Raw genomic sequence first — 19,816 nt, 5'->3', positions numbered from 1 at the left:
ATCAAATAGCTGTATGCTGAAATATGTTGAAAAAGTCAAAACTTTACATGGGGTGTACTTACTTTTTTTACGTGACTGTAGGCTAGGTGGCGAGGCCGGTCGAGGCTGGGCTGGGCCCATTTCGCAATTAAAAGCTGAGCTGAATTATAGTAGTCAATCTTCTACGGCCGCGAGTAAAAGCTGAATTATAGTAGTAAATTCATTCAAAAAGAACCCGGGCAACGCCAAGTGCTTTCGGCTGGTTAATCATAAGAGGGAGTGTTAGCTCTGTCTAGGAATTTAGTGAGGCCTCATGTGGAATATTGTGTACAATTCTGGTCACCAGATCTGAGGAAGAACATGGTTACCAGAGAGAGAGAAAGAGAAAGAGAAAGCAGGTGCCTTTCACTCAGAGTGCTCAATGCACGGAATGTTATACCTGCAAGGGTTGTGAAAGATTATTGTAGTGGGGATGGGGGAGTATTGAGATGTTGGCATGATCATGCAGGCTTGATGGGCCTAATGGCGACCTTCTGCATTGAATTTCCTTGTATTTCTCTGCAATTTCACCTTCCCTTGTGCTGGTATACGTCCATCGAGGCACGCTGCTTTGAAATGTCACCCGCCTCGAATCAGAAAAGCAGGTCATTTTGATCCCTGAACAACATGTGCCTGCAATATGCCATTATTGTTATTTTGGTGAAGCATACAGGGCCAAACAATGTCAACACTGAGGCTGATGGGAACATTTGAAGATGGGAATATTGATTTTAACTATAAGCTCACTATGATGTTCCTTTGTGGATGATCAAGTACTTCCATGAGAGGGATCATGGGTATACAAACTTTTTGGGTTCGACCCTGTGTATAATATTGACCGGGCTAACAAGATGTTGGATTACCATGCTCAGTCATGTCATGGATTAGAGTGTCTGCTCTGAATCTGGGAGGTTGGAGGTTCGAATCCCAGAAGAGTCATAACAGACTTTTTAAAATGGTACGTGCTGCTTCTTTGCTTAACGTTCAGTATTTCAAATAGATAGCTCACAAACGAGCATAGGTTGGCAAAAGTAGCGCAGCCTTTGATGGGCCTAATGACCTCTTCCTGTGTCATAGTTCCTTGTAAGGGAACTACTTTTATTACGCAAATTACGGGCAATGTCTTTCTCTAGAGGGGTCAATCTATGGTTGAACCCCAAAGAAATTGATACAAAAGGTTTTTCAATGGATTCTGGTACCTTTGGGCATGCTAAATAACATACTAAAAATCTAGTAACATCTGACTTCCGGAAAGGGGTCATTTTCAAGATGGCGTCCAAGATGGCCGCCGGGAGCTTAAAATGGCCATATCTCAATTATTATTCAACCTAGAAAGGTGGTTTTGGTGTCTAACCCTAGCTTTTAGGGCCCAAGGAATCAAATTGAATCAATAAATCTGTGATCATGCAAGTGATGCCATCCTAGATTCTGTACCAGAAACGGAGATCCACGTCCTTGATGGAGGTTCACTTCTTCACAAAATACCATGGAAGAGTGGAGAAAGCTATGGTGAAATAGCGCAGTCGTATGCTGACTTCACCATCCAGCATTATGGTTCAGCTATGACCATTGTCTTTGATGGCTATGAGGAAGGGCCGTCCATTAAAGACAACACGCATCAGAGAAGAGAACACAATATTCATCCCATTGTCAGCTTCACTGCTGAGACAAAGTTCTCAGGCAAGAAGGAGGAGGTCCTGTCAAGAGATATCAATAAACAGAGACTGATCGGGATGATAAGTGATGAACTGAGAGAAAGGTATTGCACTGTGGTCAATGCACCTGGAGATGCTGACGTAGATATAGTAAAGGCTGCAGTGGAGGCATCTCTTCTACACACCACTACACTGATTGGAGAAGATACTGATCTCCTTGTCTTACTCCTTTACTATGCGCAGGGAGACAGTAAGAGCCCTTATTTCAGATCAGACAAGTCCAAAGCTGATGGCAGTTTTAAAGTGTATGGCATCAACCGCCTAAAATAAATCCTCGGACATGACATGTGATCTCGGTTGATATTCATCCATGCCATGACTGGTTGTGACACGACTTCTCGGATTTTTGATGTTGGCAAAAAGACTGCTTTCCAGAAGCTTGTAAAAGGAGACCCTGTCCTTCGGTCTTGTGCCAACACATTCACCATCCCAAACCAGACCACAGAGGTGATCGATGACCTTGGATGCCGAGTAATGGCTATCCTCTTTGGTGGCAAGTGCAAAGATTCCCTTGCAACAATGCGATATAACACCTTCAGCAAGAAGGCTGTCTCTGCTTCGTCTTTTGTAACGCCCGAACGTCTGCCCCCAACTGAATCTGCTACCAAACTTCACTGTCATAGAGCGTACTACCAGATCATGGTGTGGATGGGAAAAGAAGAGGGTATGGATGCCATGAAATGGGGGTGGAGCCTGCAGGATAATCAGTTTGTCCCACTTATGTCAAGAATGAACGCTGCTCCAGACAGTCTCTTGAAGGTCATTCATTGTAACTGCTCCACTGCCTGCAAGACACTCCGCTGCTCTTGTAGACGATATGGACTACCATGTACTACTGCCTGTGGACCGTGCCAACTTGAAGAATGTGACAATCCACATAACAAGTTTCTTCCAGAGGAGTCGGAGGATGACGGTGAATAGCGACTAACTGTATAAGACAACAAATGCCTAATGGGCTGGTAAACCTGGCTTACTGGATTACCTGATTACTTTGTGCTTATTTAAGTAATTTTGATGATTTCCTGGGTGCCTTAAACCTAGGTATACACACTGAAAAAATCTCTCTAGGTTGACTACTATTCGACAGCCATTTTAGTGGATCAGGATGTCACCTTGGGATGCCATCTTGGACTTGTCAATAAATAATTAACTGATGATAATTTTATTGATTCAATTGGATTCCTTGGGCCCTAAAACCTAGGGTTAGACACCAAAACCACCTTTCTAGGTTGAATAATAATTGAGATATGGCCATTTTAAGCTCCCGGCGGCCATCAAGGACGCCACCTTGAAAATGACCCCTTTCCGGAAGTCAGATGTTACTAGATTTTTAGTATGTTATTTAGCATGCCCAATGGTACCAGAATCCATTGAAAAACCTTTTGTATCAATTTTTTGGGGGTTAGGTGAGTTTTTTTCGTATATTGACCCCTCTACTTGTGGTTTTGCACTCGAAATGCCCGTCTTTGTGGGACGACCTGGATCCATTGTCTTTCTCGGATGTTATGCTGTCATCACCTTGAGACTTTCATATTTCGTGCAGAGCATGTTGCCCATTGTGTAATTGGACAACAGGCTTGTATTTGAATATGTTAACTTGGTGCAATGTTACCGCTGGTGCAATGCCCTCTGCTGGTTAGGGTAGGAATCTGGAATTTGTTCATGGTGCCAGCAATAACTCGACTACTCTTTTTGCAAAGGACACCATGGGATCTTTAACATCCACCAACTAATGCCAGCAGAAGGGACGCCCAGTTTAACATCCAGAGGGTCGGCACACACATTGAGTCGTCCTGCCTGTGAAACATCAGGATGGCAGTTTAGAGGTGAGTCAGGATTCAAACCCATGCTAGACAGCTTAGAGACAAGTGTGCGTACATCTAGACCATTCTGTCAGCCCTTTACTCTCGATAGATAACCGCTTATCTGCTTGATGTTGTTAAAGCTAACATTGTTCCATTTGTTTGCTTGGCATTCTTATGTGAGTGCTCGCTTCGTGACGATGCTGACCTCGGGTTCAAATAAAGTGTCGGATGGTGCCTTTACCATCGGAACCAGTGCCGTGCTTCAGCCTGACCATCCACATCCACTAGACTGACCACCCTATAGTGGTAGGGGCGTTGAGCAGAGTTTGTGCCATCATGCAGTCATTCCAGGTGGACGTTCAAAGGTGCTGGATGAGTGTGTACACATGCAGAGGTAGATAAGCCGCCGGCCCTTTTCACCAGGGAGCTAGAATCCATCGCGACAAACAAAAAGGTGACGCAGCTATTCTGCAACAGGTTAATAGGATTGCAAAATGGTGATGGAGTAACACACTAACTGTTCAGTGGCAGGTTTTGAACTCTTGTTTCTCGTCCTCACATGAAACTGTTTATTTAATGCTTTGAGTATTTCTGTTGCACGGTTCACACTTCATAGAGGGTTCAAAAAGACTTAAAGATGTGTTTCTCCTCCCCAATTATTCCCAAACATGTTTTGGTGTGGTCCCTCGAACCTTTTTGGCCCGAGTCCTTTACGAACCGGCTGGCCATGCCTGATGTTGCACCAGAGCTGATTTGATCTGGAATTTGCCATTTGTTCAGGATGCCGGCAATAACTCGCCTACCCTGCAAAATACACTGTGGATCTTTAATGTCCACCAAGTAATATTAATAGATGGCACACCTGACTTAACATCCATCCGAGGAATGCCACACTCTGTGATGTAATGCCATATATATATATATATATATATATATATATATATATATATATATATATATATATATATATATATATATATATATATATATATATATATATATAAATATACAGTTGAGGCAAGAATTTGGCGCCCTTGCACTTTTTTCAAATAACTCACAATTTTCTCGAAAATTAAGTTGCAATTGACAAAAGTATTTGGTCTCCACAATTCTTTATTTTACTGTTAATATTACAGAACCTTTGTTTTTGATTCAGAACTTAATATATCCTTTTAAATCAGAAAATAAAAAGAAATGGCATTGACACTTATTGACACCCTAGGCTTAATATTTGGTAGCACAGACTTTGGACAAAATAACTGCAGTCCAGCGCTTCCTAGAGCCATGAATGAGATTCTTACACCTCTCTACTGGCAGTTCGGCCCACTCTTCTTGTGCAAACTGCTCCAGTTCTCCCAGATTTGACGGGTGCCTTTTCCCAACTTTTTTCAGATCTCCCCACGGATGTTCAATGGGATTTAGATCTGGACACATTGCTGGCCACTTCATAACAGTCCAGCGTTTTGTCTTGAACCATTCCTGGGTGCTTTTTGAAGTGCATTTGGGGTAATTGCCCTGCTGCAAGGCCCATGACCTTTTACGGAGACCCAGCTTTCTGACACTGTGAAGAACATTGCACTCCAAAATTCCTTGGTAATCTCCTGATTTCATGTCATGCACAAATTCAAGGCACCCAGTGCCAGAGGCAGCACAGCAAATCCAAAACATCACTGAACCTCCTCCATGTTTGATAGTAGGGAAGGTGTTCTTTTTTTTGAAGGCTTCATTTTGTTTTCTGTAAACATAGAGATGATGTGCTTTACCAAAAAGCTCTAAGTTGGTCTCATCTGTCCACAGGAAATCCTCCCAGAAGGATTTTGGCTTGTTCAGGTGTGTTTTGGGTTTTTTTTTTTTGGTTTTTTTTGTATACTGAATCGAGGCTCGTGAAAGAGCTAACATTTATTTCGCAAACAAATCGACCAGACAAACAAAATATACAAAAAGAGGGAGCGGAAGACAAGATGGGGAGAGAAGGGGAAGCACACAACCACAACTTTTGAGAGCAGGGAGAAGTGTGGGAGGGAGAGGGCTTTGGGGGCAGGAGGCGTGAGAAGGGGCGGGGGGGGGGGGGGGTAACTCCAGTTGGGCTTTCTTATGTCTCTCTCTCTCTCAGCAGTGGGGTCCTCCTGGGTCTCCTACAATAGAACCCCCTTTCATTGAGTTGATGATGGATGGTGAGAGTTGAAACCGTCGTACCTTGTGTCTGAAGTTCACCTTGAATCTGTTTGGCAGTTGATCGAGGTGCTTTCTCCACCATTCGAACAATCCTTCGCTGCAATCTTCGATCAAGTCTTCTCTTGCGGCCATGTCCAGGGAGGTTGGCTACAGTGCCATGGGCCTTAAACTTCCTGATAACATTGTGTACCATACACGCAGGAACATCAAGGTCTCTGGAGATGGACTTGTAGCCTTGAGATTGTCCATGCTTGGCTACAATCTTGTGTCTGACCTCCTCAGACAATTCTCTGGTTTTCTTTCTTTTCTCCATGCTCATTGCGGTACACACAGTGACACAAAACAGCAGAATGACTCATTTTCTCTATTCAAACTCGTTGAATGAATAATTTTTATATTGCAGGCACCTGCAACTCACTCACCACAGATGAGTTCAATTCCAAAGTAAAGGAGAATCACCTGCTTGAAATCTAATTATTTCAAACTATTTCTAAAAGGTGCCAATAATATTGTTACATTTGTGGGGGTAGGCATGAAATACATTAGGAAAGTTCAGCTCCGAGTGTCACGAAGAAGAAAAATCCATCTTGATGGACATACTGTAAGTAGGGTAAATGTTCAGGTTAAGAGTGTTTGCATGTCACCATAAGGAGGGTGGTTTTGTGCTAATTAATTATAGGGGCTGTAAGGTTTAATTCCCCTGTATGTGCCTGCCTCCCTGTGATTTTTTTTTTCCTATTGTTAATATCAAACAGCTGGCCAGGCAATGGACTCATTTGCTCACAATGCCGCGGGGACCGACAGAAACAGCATTTGCCGATCGGCAAGTAAACTCCATCATCCGAACATTCCCGAACAGAGATTAGACTCCGCCCCCCAACGACTCATAACGAAGAGGCCACGTCCCGGCTTTCGTGATTGGTGGAGGTGCAATGGGATGATTGAGTAGCGCTCGGTGATTGGACTGAGTGTGACGTCAGCGTGGAACATTCGAGAGCTGAAGGGAAAAAGAAGCCGTCACGCCACCGTGGTCTCTTTTGTGCTGGCTTTCAACGAGGATGGCTGTGTGCCTTTTGCTCTCTCTCGTCTCTTCGTGCTGGCGTTTGTTGCAGGCAGTCGCATTCTCTCTTTTGTGCTGGCTTTCAAGAGAACGGTTGCGTTTGCCTTTTGCTCTTGTCCTGGTCTTGATCATGGCGGTCGCTTGGTGGTTTTGTGTGGGAGGACGATGGGCGCTCGTTCATGTGCGCTCGTGGAGCGAGTTTGGAGCCTGTGTTGACATGGTGCAGAGAAGGAGCGGTGTGGCAAACTTCTATCGTGAGGAGGGGGTGTTGCCGACGGTTCGTGGAGCTCGCAGCATTTCGGACCGAGTGGAAAGAGCAAGGAGACCGCCGGCCCGAATTGCCTCATGTTTGTGGCACGGTAAAAGCGTGGCTCGGCGCCATCTTGAGCAGGTCAACACACGGCCATTTCACCCACCGACCGGACCTGTGATGCCCACCAAGCCCTTGTTGAGACCGGAGCTAATTGGCTGCATAACATAAACATTATTTATTTTCTTTTACTTTTATTTTCCTCTTGTTCGTATCTGAGTCGGAGTGGAGGATCCTCAACCTAGGAATTTTAGTTTACCTCACCTTTCGTTGTCTTTTACATTACTGTAAATACATTTATAATTTGTTGAATTTTACTTGTGTGTCTTGTTTCGTTTCTTTGTTCTGTGGGTTCGGATTAACCCCGTGTGTTCCCGATCAGAAAAGGCTTTGGGCCTTTCCCGTGCACGCCAAAGACTATCCTGCCAAGGTTCAAAGTACGCCTCGGAGTTAAAGCTCTTTTCGGTTATTCGTCTGAGGCTGGTCTTCATCGGCCACAGACAGGACAATATTGTCTGGGATATTTTAGGATTTCTATGTGTAATAAGCTAAGGTTTGGTAAAAAAAAAATCAGCTTTTTTTGTTTTGTTCCACTGCAAACCAAAGAAATACATATTATGTGGATACCAAAATATTTTTTAATTTCAACAAATTTTTTGGAATAAATGATGCATTATTTGAAAAAAGTGCAAGGGTGCCAATATTTTTGGCCACGGCTATATAGTATATCGTGCATTATTTATTTTTTCCAGGCATAAACGCAGTGAATGTGACAAAACAAACTGTCAAAATAGTTGAAATATTATGCAATTGTCACCGAGTTGGAATGATGAACAAATGTCTCTTTCCCTGCAATCCTCCCCACTCATTATGTACATCACTGTGAATAAAAAAAACTGTATATTCATACATTTCTGGAGAGTTTCTGTTTAGTGTACATCTGCACGTGCACGATCACAATCCTGGCTTGCACAACATTAAATTGCCTCATTAATCCTGAAATTGCATTTGTGATGTTAGATCATTTGCGAGTCGTCCGTGCACATGCTTGCGTAATAGCAGCTGCCTCTGTGTCCTCTGGAGTTGCAATCCCCCCACTCCCTCCCACCATACCTCCTGAACAGAGTGGCTAGTCCCACTGGCCACTGTCTCTGTTATTAGTCCCCTACCGGTGTACACCGGAGGGGACTATAGGTTTGCACTCCGTCCCTCCGTCTGTCAGTCTGTCCGTCTGTCAGTCCGTCGTGCAAAGAACAGTTTTCCGGACTTTTTTCTAAACTCTTAATGCTAATGATTTCAAACTTGGTACATGGTTTCCTCATGATAAGTTACAGATCAAGTTCGAACCTCACGATGTTTCGACCATTTTTGACAAAGTTATGGCACTTTGAACTTTGGTAATTTCCCCAACAGTTTTCTGGACGACAGACTGCCGATAGGGGACATGTATTGCAGCGCAATACTCAATGCTTGCTGTCAGTGCAAGGGACTTGGTAATGTTTTGTGCTCGGAAAACAAAGGATCCACCGGATGAGTATAAAAGATGATTGAGATCAGATGATCTGATCTGATGTTTTGCTACAAACTTTTATGGCAATGCAGTGCCGTGTGAAGTGGCATCATGCAAACGAGAGGTCTTTGTGACTATTCTCCATCGCTGCATCCAACCAAATATTTTCGGGGTGGGGGAGGGTGGGGGTGGGAGGGAGTTCTCTAATGATGTGATGCAACAAAAAGAAGGTACTCATACAAATTGTGACATTTGTCACCGCCAGGCAGTCACCGCGGTATGCTAATTTTATGCGAAGTTTAATTTTGAGCTGGTCTAATCCATAGAATGGCATTGCTATAAATGTCTGACCAAACTGAGCAATCGGGCAAGAAGGACCTTGGTCAGGGAGTTCACCAATAACTCAATGACCACTCTGACAGGACTACAGAGTTCCTTGGCTGAGATGGGAGAACCTACCGGAAGGACAACAGTCTCTGCAGCATTTCACAGATCTTGGTTTTATGGGAGAGTGGCCAAACGGAAGCCACTCCTGAGAAAAAGGCGCATGACAGCACACCTGGAATTTGCAAAAAGGCACGTGAAAGATTCAGAGCATGAGACAAAAGATTCTGTGGTCTGATGAGACGAAAATTAAACTCTTTGGCCAGAATGCAAAGTACCATGTCTGGCGGAAACCGAGCACACCTCATAACCGATCTAACACCATCCCTCCGTGAAGCATCATGGTGGCAACATCATCTTATGGGGATGGTTTTCACCAGCAGGGACTGGGAGACTTGTAAGGATGGAAGTAACAATGAATAGAGCCAAATACAGGCAAATCCTTGAGGAGATCCTGCTTCAGAGTGCAAAAGAGTTTAAAATGCGATGAAGATTTATGTTCCAACAGGACAATGACCCCAAGCATACAGCCAAAGCAACATTGGAATAGCTTCAGCACAAGAACGTGAAAGTCCTTGAGTGGCCCAGCCAAAGCCCAGCCTTTAATCCCATTCCTGTGGAAAGACCTGAAAATGCTGTTCACTGACATTCCCCATCCAACTTGACAGAGCTTGAGTAAATTTGCAAGGAAGAATGGGAGAAACTTCCCGAATAAAAGTTCAAAGCTGATCCAGACATACTCGGGAAGGCTCGAAGCTTTCATCGCTGCCAAAGGCACTTCTATGAAGTATTGACTCGGGGTTGAATACTTGTGTAAATTAGATATTTCTGTTCTTCATTTTTAATTATTTTGTAAAATTTTCTAAATAAAAATAAAACTTTGACATTGAGGTATTATGTGTAGATGAGTGATTTTTTAAATCTCAATTTAATCCATTTTAAATTCAGGCTGCAATACAACAAAATGTGAAGAAGAAAAAAAGTCAAGGGGTGTGAATACTTTCTGAAGCACTACTTTTTTTTCTGAAGTACATGCCTTTTGCAATCTTATCATCTTGTCACTGGGTGGGCTGATAGTATGGCCTAGGCCCTAGATTGACGTACACTCAACTCTAAGCTGTCTTGCCTGGGTTCAAATCCCGACCCAGCTATAAGCTGTCATGTCGGTGTTTCACAGGCAGGTTGATTCATCAATGTGTGTGCCATCCCTCAGATGGATGTAATACGTGCAGAATTCTGCCAGAATTCATTGGTGGACGTTAAAGACCTTATGGTGTCCTTCTTGCTTGAGTAGGTGAGCTATCGCCGGACCCATGAAAAACAAATTACAAATCCCCGTGTTAACCAGCAGGGAACATTGCATCATTGGCACAGCCACGCCCGCAGCCTTGTGCTGTATACGAATTAAGATTACTCATCAGCTTAACTTTTAGTGTTTATTTTAACACTATTCAGAAATTGTATCATGATTATAGAGATACTAGCGAGGTACCCCTGCTCCGCACAGGTGGGAGCCCGACATTTTAAAATGTCAGAACATTTGGTGGGGCTGTCACCAGAACTATGGGAGTAGTACTTTGTAAAATCCATGTACAGTACCTTTAACGATGAAGAACTGATAACAATGGTGATGGTGTTGGCTGGGGAGGGTGATTGGCTCTTATGTGCCATGATGAAGGAAATGGGTTTAAAAAATCACAGAAAAATATCAAAAAGTCTCAAACTAATTGATGTCAAGGCGGAAAGGTCTACAGTATATACGGCGAATGCTTCTACACGTGGTAAAGGACGAAACTGATAATGCCAAACCCATGAACGTAAGTTCCTCGAGCAGATGTAAGACGATTGAAGAGACACATTCTCCCAAAGAAGAGATAGAAGCCCCATCTTGGTGATAATTCCAGCAGTCTTCTGTTATAATTGCCCACGACTGGTGAATAAATGTCACAGCCTGCCATTCCAACTGGTGGGGTGGGGGGGAGGGAACTTTCCTTAATACAATGCCATTAATGTAACAAAATACAATGTTACAAACACTCATGAGGTAAACCAATACAGATGATTTTTTTTTTTTGTATACTCAGTCGAGGCTCATATAAGAACGAACACATAGAAAATATAATAAAGGGAGTGGGAGAGAATAAGTGTTGGGGGGCGTGGGCAGAGGGAAACACAATAACAGTGGGGAACAGGGACATCAGGAGATCTGTGGAAGAGAGAGGGCTGGGGTGGAGTACACGGGATAAACAAGATGGACACTACAAGGACCTTCAGGAAAGAAAACATGGAATTTTTGAAGGGTGTGGGTTTGGAGTGTATTAACGGGGATAGAAAAGATCAAGTTTTGGATGGGGGAAGATATGAGATGGTGGTGAACAGCTGTTTTGAAGATCTGGAGGGAGGAGTGGGATTGAAGAGAGTGTGGGAGTTTGTTCCAGAGACGGAGAAAAAGAGGAATGAAAGAGTGAAGGTGAGCAGCGAGTTTTGATTTTGGCAATTTCACCAGATGAGGGTAGCTGGCAGATATTGTGCGTCCTGAAGGAATATTTGGGAGACAGAGCACAGACAGCAGGGGGAGCGAGGCCGGAGAGGAGTCTGTAGAAAACAGACCGCCAACCTGCCTGCGGTTAGGGAGTGAAAGGCCCTCAGAATCGCTTCATCACGGGATATACCAATGATTCTGAAAGCTTTGGTTTCTACAGCGTGAAGCCGAGCTAGGTGTGAGGCAGGAGCACCGGCCCAGAGGGGAGAGTAGTACTCAATCAAGCTGTGGATGAAAGCTTTGTATGTGGTGAGGAGCTCAGGTGTGCCAAGGAAGGACTTCACACGCCAGAGGATGCCCAGTCGGCGACTGGCTTTGGAGGCCAGATTGGAAATGTGGTTTTCCCAGGAAAGGTCATGGCTGATAGGATCTTCTTCGAGAGGATTGTTGAGTAAATAGATGGTAGGTTTTTCCAGACGGTCTTTTCAGAGAGACATAGTGAGAGTGTGAGAGTTGTCACGATTGAAAGACATGTTCCACTTGTTTGACCAGTTTGTGATTTTTATCCAGGTCTGCAGAGAGTGAAGAGGCTGCTGCCTGCCGATCTGAGGGATGAGAGATGGAACGGCAGAGAGTGGAGTCATCAGCAAAGAGATGGAGGATTTTCCAGAGTTGGAGATACACTACATGACGAAAACGTATGCGGACACCCCATCTAATTAGTGGATTTGGCTGTTTCAGCCACACCCATTGTGACAGGTATATATAATGAAGCACACAGCCATGCAATCTCCATAGACAAACATTGGCAGTAGAATGGGCCATACTGAAGAGCTCAGTGACTTTCAACGTGGCACCGTCATAGGATGCCACCTTTCCAACAAGTCAGTTTGTAAAATTTCTGCCCTGCTCGAGCTGCCCTGGTCAACTGTAAGTGCTGTTATTGTGAAGTGTAAACGTATAGGAGCAACAACAGCTCAGCCGCAAAGTGATAGGCCACACAAGATCACAGAACTGGACCATTGAGTGCCGAAGCGCGTAGCGAGTAAAAATCGTCTGTCCTCGGTTGCAACACTCACTACCGAGTTCCAAACTGCCTCTGGAAGCAACGTCAGCACAACAACTGTTCGTCGGGAGCTTTATGAAATGGATTTCCATGGTCGCACACAAGCCCAAGATCACCATGCGCAATGCCAAGCGTCGGCTGGAGTGGTGTAAAGCTCGCCGCCATTGGACTCTGGAACAGTGGAAACGCGTTCTCTGGGGTGATGAATCGCTCTTCACCATCTGGCAGTCCGATGGACGAATCTGGGTTTGGTGGATGCCAGGAGAACGCTACCTGCCCGAATGCATAGTGCCATCTGTAAAGTTTGGTGGAGGACGAATAATGGTCTGGGGCTGTTTTTTATGGTTCGGGCCCCTTAGTTCCAGTGAAGGGAAATCTTAACGCTGCAGCAGACAATGACATTCTAGACGATTGTGTGCTTCCAACGTTGTGGCAACAGTTTGGGGAAGGCCCTTTCCTATTTCAGCATGACAATGCCCCCATGCACAAAGCAAAGTCCATACAGAAATGGTTTGTCGAGATCAGTGTGTAAGAACTTGACTGGCCTGCACAGAGCCCTGACCTCAACCCCATCGAACACCTTTGGGATGAATTGGAACGCCGACTGCGAGCCAGGCCTAATCACCCAACGTCAGTGCCCGACCTCACCAATGCTCTTGTAGCTAAATGCAAGTAAATCCCCGCAGCAATGGTCCAACATCTAGTGGAAAACCTTCCCAGAACATTGGAGGCTGTTATAGCAGCAAAGGGGGGGGGGACCAACTACATATTAATGTCCATGATTTTGGAATGAGATGTGTGATGTTCGGGTGTCCACATACTTTTGGTCATGTAGTGTATCATTGATGAAGACCAGAAATAGCACAGGGCCCAGAACACTGCCTTAAGGAACTCCAGCCTGGACAGGAAGTGGAGATGAGAGAATTCTATTCAGAGCTACACGTTGACTACGATTAGAGAGGAAGTCTGCAAGCCATGCGTGGAGATTTACATGGATACCATAAGAGGAGAGTTTGGTGAGCAGGGCGGGGTGCCAGACCGTATCAAAGGCACGTGATATGTCAAGGGAGACAGCTCTGATTTCCTGTTTGGCATTGAGGACCTCCATCCATTGTTGAGAAAGCAGAAGCAGCATGGCCAGAGTAGAATGACCTGGTCTGAATCCAAAATGATGATCAGAGATCAAGCAATTGGAGAAGAGGAAGGATTTGATATCTGAAGCGATTATGGATTCCGTGACCTTGTTGATGATTGGGAGCAGCCTGAGTGGTCTGTTTTTGCACCTTTTTGTGCAAAGCAGTAATGTTTGCTGATTTTCAAGATATTGGCAGATGACCTTGAGCAAAGGAGAGGGTGAAGAGAACAGAGAGAGGGTGTGAAAGAACGGCAGAGCAGGATTTTAGGACCCGTGGGCTGATGCCGTCTGGTGCAGTTGCAGAATAAGAGGCGAGGTTTGACAGAAACTTCTCCACCTTGTCAGGAGAGGACACAGAGTCCAGGAGCAGCTGGGTTTGACTGGGTAAGGTGGGAACAGAGTGAGATGGGTTTGGAACACAAGATTTTGTCGCAAAGAATTGCCGGCAAGAAAGGGTTGATTATGGAACGCTTTGTGCCGATCAAAAATCATAATTGTATTAAGCAATTCATGAAACCTCCCACCAATTTTAAGACACCTGCTGGGACCCCAAAATGTATCACAGAAGGTTTGGTGGGGCTAGCCTCAAAACTGAGGGAGTAGTTCAGCGACGGGCGGATACTCCTGCTTTTTAATGTAGTTGCATCATGTCACTGGTTCCTGTGAAGAAACAGTTGAGTTCTCACTGAGTTTGATCGACATTAGGGCCTGTACCTAGAGCAATCGTCCAAACATGGTTTAGATTTTTCACTTTTCTTTCACCATCTGGAATACCCTTCCTTGTTTCCATCACTGCACTCAGAAACAGCTCCTCCGTTTTGTTATTTAAAGGAAAGTTCAAGCCAACTTATTTCTGGTTATGTAATGGACTCACCTTGATAACACTGGGATGAACCTTGTGTGTTAAGGAACTGTCCGAGGCATGGACCAAAGCTAAACGCTGTAAACAGGTGTTGTAGCAAATGGCATTTTGTGAGCTCGTGAAACCCCAACGTGCAGTTGGTGCAGCATGGATTTGGTTGTTAGGAGCTAAGGGACATGGTTATTTGGTGGATGGGCGTGGTGGGATGGCAAAGCCTTTATGAAACCTCCAGCATCTGTACCTTCGTCAAGAGCCATGGGTTCTGAGGGCAAGTCGTCGCCTGCTGTGGCTTTCAGAGCCAGGGAATCGGTCAGAGACCCGGTGGTGCCCGCCGAGCTGGCGATGGATCAAGGAAAGTGTCATCTCGTACTGTTTGGAGCAACCGTGAGTTTGAGGCACCATTTTATTGCCAACTCGAATTAGTTGGGAGGATGGAGGGCTTGCATAAAGGTAGGCCCTCACCCTTTTGAGTACCATAGGTGTGGTGGTGCATCACCATATTTTGTAGTTTATTCCCACTTTCTACCCTGATCCTTCGGCACTGCTTTTTATCATTAGCCACATTGTGTTACCTGAGAGTTGTTAAGGTGCGATATTGTTATAAATAAACATACCAGATGCTTACCCGAATGAAACACATACTGCTCTTCTCCTTTACATTTGCAAAGAACATGTCAATGGGACCACACAGTGGTCGCGTCTATGGGTAAAGGAGCATGTGTGACAGCTGTGTGGGAATGTCCATGTCGATAAATCACTTTGTGTGTTTGGAGTGTCGAGGGCGGCCATTTGTGCTGCATTCATCAAAGGGGGTGCTGCTGGTGAAGACAGGGAACCTGTGCCATATTAAGGAACTCCCTTGGGATTCCGCCTCTTGGGGGTCTCTTCGTGTATACGGTTCCTTTTGGCTGTTTTTACCTTTCCCTTGATTCTAGTTTGGATGCAATTTCTAATTAAATTGACAAGGTGTGTGTGTGTGTGTGTCTGCAGGGAGATCTCGCCAAGAAGAAGATCTACCCGACCATTTGGTGAGTTGTGCGCATCCTCACCTTGAGAACACTTGGAATGTTTTTTGTAGAGATCCAGAGTGCAAGTACCTTTTTATTTGTGAATTGCCCTTTGACTTTATAAAAACCTGTTTGTGTTGCTTGGAATGAAAGCTCCGGTCTCTTATTGAGAGAGAACATCCTTTTGGATCGGCGTCAATGCTGCTGATCTTCTTCGCCATCTCGCCATCCAAGTGTAGACCATCTCGCCATCCAAGTGTAGACCATCTCGCCATCCAAGTGTAGGCCCTAGCAGGTTTTGCTTGTCCAGACAGTCCAACTTGTCGGTTGCTAAAGCGTGGTATTGATGGCAAGTATTACAGTGTAGCTTGGTACTAATTGGCCTCAAATTGCAGTGGAGACGCAATGTGAATGTCATTAATGGTTTAACTTCCATTAGCTGACAATGGGAACGGACACGTTGTAACGAGACCGATCTACCGATGCTGCCACAAACAAACCATTTGTCGCTTTCATCGAGGATTTCTCAAGTCGGTGAAATCAGTCCAGGTAGGTTGACGTCTGTCAATAGGATGATGGTGAAATCAAACAGGGCGCTTGTTTATCGCTCCGAAGGTTTCATTCCAGAAACATCTCGTTTCCCACTGCGGTTATCATACATCAGTTAACATCCTGTTTATGACCTGCATTGTTCTACCTGTCCACCGACGAATATTGACACTAGCCTTCACCAGCGAGACTAGTTCTTCATTTAACAGTAGGATGACAGTGTTTCATCCATTCTTCCTCCTGCAAAGGTACACCCATGTGACGTGTTGATCAGCCAAAGACTAGATGTGCCTGATTGGCCTGTTGATGGGGAAATCCACGTGAGTTGCATTTTATCCTTAATGGTGAATTTGATGAAATCTAGCTATTCTGTTTTTGAAATTGATAGTTTCCCGATAAGTACCGCCAGCTCAAAAAATTTTTTTTTTTAAATCTCTACATACGCTCGGCTTGCACAGTGCTGCTGTTTTTCACTAACGTGTGCTGCTGGTATACGCACAGGAGGCCCAAATGCACATGTGCGGCCTTTGATTTGTGGAGCCTTGTGGCCACGGTTTATTTATTTATTTTTGGCCTGTGGTGTGCAGAGCATTTTATATGGTAGTGGTGACTGATTGTACATGATGCAGTATTACCATTGCCTCCATGTGGTTTGCAGATATGTAGTGAGTAGTTGGCCTCCGGTGATCTGTACTCGTTTATAATTGTGGCATTTTTGTGGCATTTATGAAGTGGTTAAATGTGGCCCCGGAAGCTGGATATACACATTGCAGTTTTGTGTATTCCCAAGTTTCCTGATTGAATTTTTTCGACAAGATCGAGGCTCGTAGGAGGGCTATCTTGATCGACCTGAACAATCGACTTTGTTGACAATGTCAATGTTAAATATATAATTATTTTTGGTGTAGTCGACATATTGTACCAACCCACATGTATGATTGGCGTTTTCACAAACCTTCAAAGACGCTAGTCCTTCGGGTGAGCACCTTTCTTGTTTTGTTTTTTTTTGGAGACTGCCAGCACAGTGGCCAAATTTCATGTTGATGTGGGAACAACGCTACACCATCGTCAATCTGCTCCTTCCTGGATCACAATTGGGGTGATCTGGTGTTTACATGCAGAGGCATTAACTGGTGCTCGGGACACATTTTAGCGTCGGGTGCCCACATCTTATGTGTTTGGTGTTTGAATGCCCCTTCGGGCACCCTAAAAATCGCATAATGGACGTCAGTTTCCACCCCAAGCGTATGATCGGAGCGACAAGATTTTTGAAATCCACTTCGTACGATGAACATATGTTGTGCGAACATTTCCCTGCCGATGTACTTTCGGGGCAAGCCTCTTGTTGTTGCCCACTCCTTTCTAGGTTCCCTGGGTTGCATACAGGTAAAGCTGTTCACGTGACATTTAGCCCAGTGTGCGTCAGGTGCTAATCGGTGTGCTTACCTAATATATTCTTCACTCCTATTAGGTGGCTGTTCAAAGATGGTCTCATACCTCCACAATCATACTTTGTGGGTTTTGCCCGCTCGAACCTCACAATAGGGGACATCCGACAACGCTGCACCCCTTACTTCAAGGTATCTTTAGCCTTGTACATCTCTCATTGAACTCTGTTAAGGGTGTACTTCTGATTGGCACACTGTTGTTTATGTAAGGTTTTTCAAATTTTAAAGCATTTCCCCCCTCCGCTCATTCCCCAATCATTTTATCCAGTTGCAGGCAGGAGAGGAGCCTCTGCTTGAGGAGTTTTTCCAGCGGAATTCGTATGTGTCTGGCGAGTATGACGGTCCGAAAGCATTCTCTGACCTTGCCGAGCACCTCGCCTCACTACCTGGGGGAGACCATGCAAATCGCCTGTTTTACCTGGCATTGCCACCCACTGTGTTCGAGCCAGTCACCAAAAACCTACACCATTCGTGTATGAGTGTGGGGTACGCTTTACTCATATCTACTAGCAGAAGTACCCGGCGTTGTCGGGCGGGGAGGCGGAGGGAGGGGAGGGGGGAAGGGAGGAAGGGAGAGGGGGCAGTGGAGGGGTGAGAGGGGGCAGTGGAGGGGTGAGAGGGGGCAGTGGAGGGGTGAGAGGGGGCAGGGGAGGGGTGAGGATGGAGGGGGGAGGGGAGGGGGGAGGCAGGAGAGGAAGGGGGTTCATATATATGCTGGTGGGTGAATGGGATGAATGTGGCGTTCATCACGTTTGAGTTAAGTGTGATGCCGATCAGGAAGAAGAAGAAGCCGTACTACCAACTTCGTACACTTCTGGAATTGTTTGATTTATTTGTATTCAAATGTCTGGTGATTGTTTTGTATTTATTTATGTGAATGTGTACTTGTATATATTAACTGTCAATTATAAAAAGCGTAGGCACTATCGAGCGTTGTTTTTCTTTTTTTTTCAAAAAACTTTTTTGCCTAAAACACTCAGGCACTCACTGATGAACCTCTGAAAGTTTGACGAAGATCCGTTCAGCCATCTTTGAGAAAAATGGCGACACAGACAGACACACAGACAGACATCTCTCTTGTATAGTAGATTTCTACATCTATACATTTGAGCTCGTGTCTTTGTGTTTAACCCTGTGAATGCCTCGCTTTGTTGGGCCTTGTTACATGAGCACCCTTCTGTAATGTACAGAGGCTGGACCAGGATCATTGTGGAGAAGCCATTTGGCCACGACCTGCAGAGCTCCGAGCGCCTTTCTCAGAACCTGGCGTCGCTCTTCGATGAATCTCAAATCTATCGGATCGACCATTACTTGGGCAAGGAAATGGTGCAAAACCTAATGGTGCTCAGGTAAATGGCTTTTGGCAGCATCACATGTGTTGCAAATTGGTGTGCCATGGGTTTCTGAAAATGTGTTTCCCCGACAGGTTTGGAAACCGAATTTTTGCACCAGTGTGGAATCGAGATAACATTTCCTGTGTGCTAATCACGTTCAAAGAACCATTTGGCACCGAGGGACGTGGTGGATATTTTGACAAGTTTGGCATCATCAGGTGGGTCTTCTCCTCCTTGCACGGTCCCTTTTTCGCATCCACTGTCCTTTGTAATTTTCTTTACCCATCTCACACCAATAGGTCCCATTCTCTTTACTTTCGCCCCTTTTAGAGATGTCATGCAGAACCATCTTCTCCAGCTCCTCTGCCTTGTTGCGATGGAACGACCAACATCCACTCGATCTGATGACGTTCGTGATGAAAAGGTAATCCCTTAAGCCACGCTTCATCCCGCTCGTACTATTCCCCTCTACCCTTTTGTTGAGACGAGCACGAAAACCATTTGAGATATTTTTGCAAGTCACAAGGTCTTGTGTATTTCAATTTATCTGTGGAAGCAAAGTGGGATGAAGCCGCTCCTGGTTGGTTAGTTTAATTCTGTCGATGAGTTTCCGAGAAATTGAACTGGAGGAACCAGGCGAATTACTCTACCAATGGTAATGGTCCAAAGCTGTCACGTGACTGTCACGTCACCATAGATTGTTCAATTGAGTCCTATTTCAGATTGTGTAGTACAGATCATGATTCTTGACACGATTGTTATCTCTTCCGCTGAAGGTGGACGGAGGTTATGTTTTCACCCCTGTCTGTCTGTCTGTTTGTCTGTCTGTAAGCAGGATGTCTCAAAACGTTATGGACGGATTCTGACGAAACCTGGTGCACACGCTGGATGTGTGACGAGGAAGAATTGATTCGATTTTGGTGAAGGTCTGGATCCGGATCTGAGAGTCTAAAATA

At 45.0% G+C, this 19,816-nt stretch overlaps 1 protein-coding gene across 1 annotated transcript in view; it reads left to right on the top strand.

The window, feature by feature from the left end:
* Positions 1-19,816, top strand: part of G6PD (glucose-6-phosphate dehydrogenase) — a 37,964-nt gene that overhangs the window by 14,112 nt on the left and 4,036 nt on the right. Inside the window, exons 2-7 of the mRNA XM_068132624.2 lie at positions 15,513-15,550; positions 17,550-17,658; positions 17,795-18,012; positions 18,717-18,875; positions 18,953-19,078; positions 19,191-19,284. Coding sequence (XP_067988725.2) covers positions 15,513-15,550; positions 17,550-17,658; positions 17,795-18,012; positions 18,717-18,875; positions 18,953-19,078; positions 19,191-19,284 — 744 coding nt within the window. The remainder of the gene's footprint in view (positions 1-15,512; positions 15,551-17,549; positions 17,659-17,794; positions 18,013-18,716; positions 18,876-18,952; positions 19,079-19,190; positions 19,285-19,816) is intronic.

Source organism: Myxine glutinosa, chromosome 12 (genome assembly GCF_964187855.1).
Source record: "Myxine glutinosa chromosome 12, kmMyxGlut1.1, whole genome shotgun sequence".
NCBI classification, from domain to species: domain Eukaryota; kingdom Metazoa; phylum Chordata; class Myxini; order Myxiniformes; family Myxinidae; genus Myxine; species Myxine glutinosa.
The sequence above is the reverse complement of the archived record's forward strand: the minus strand, read 5'-3'. Positions and strand labels throughout refer to the sequence as shown.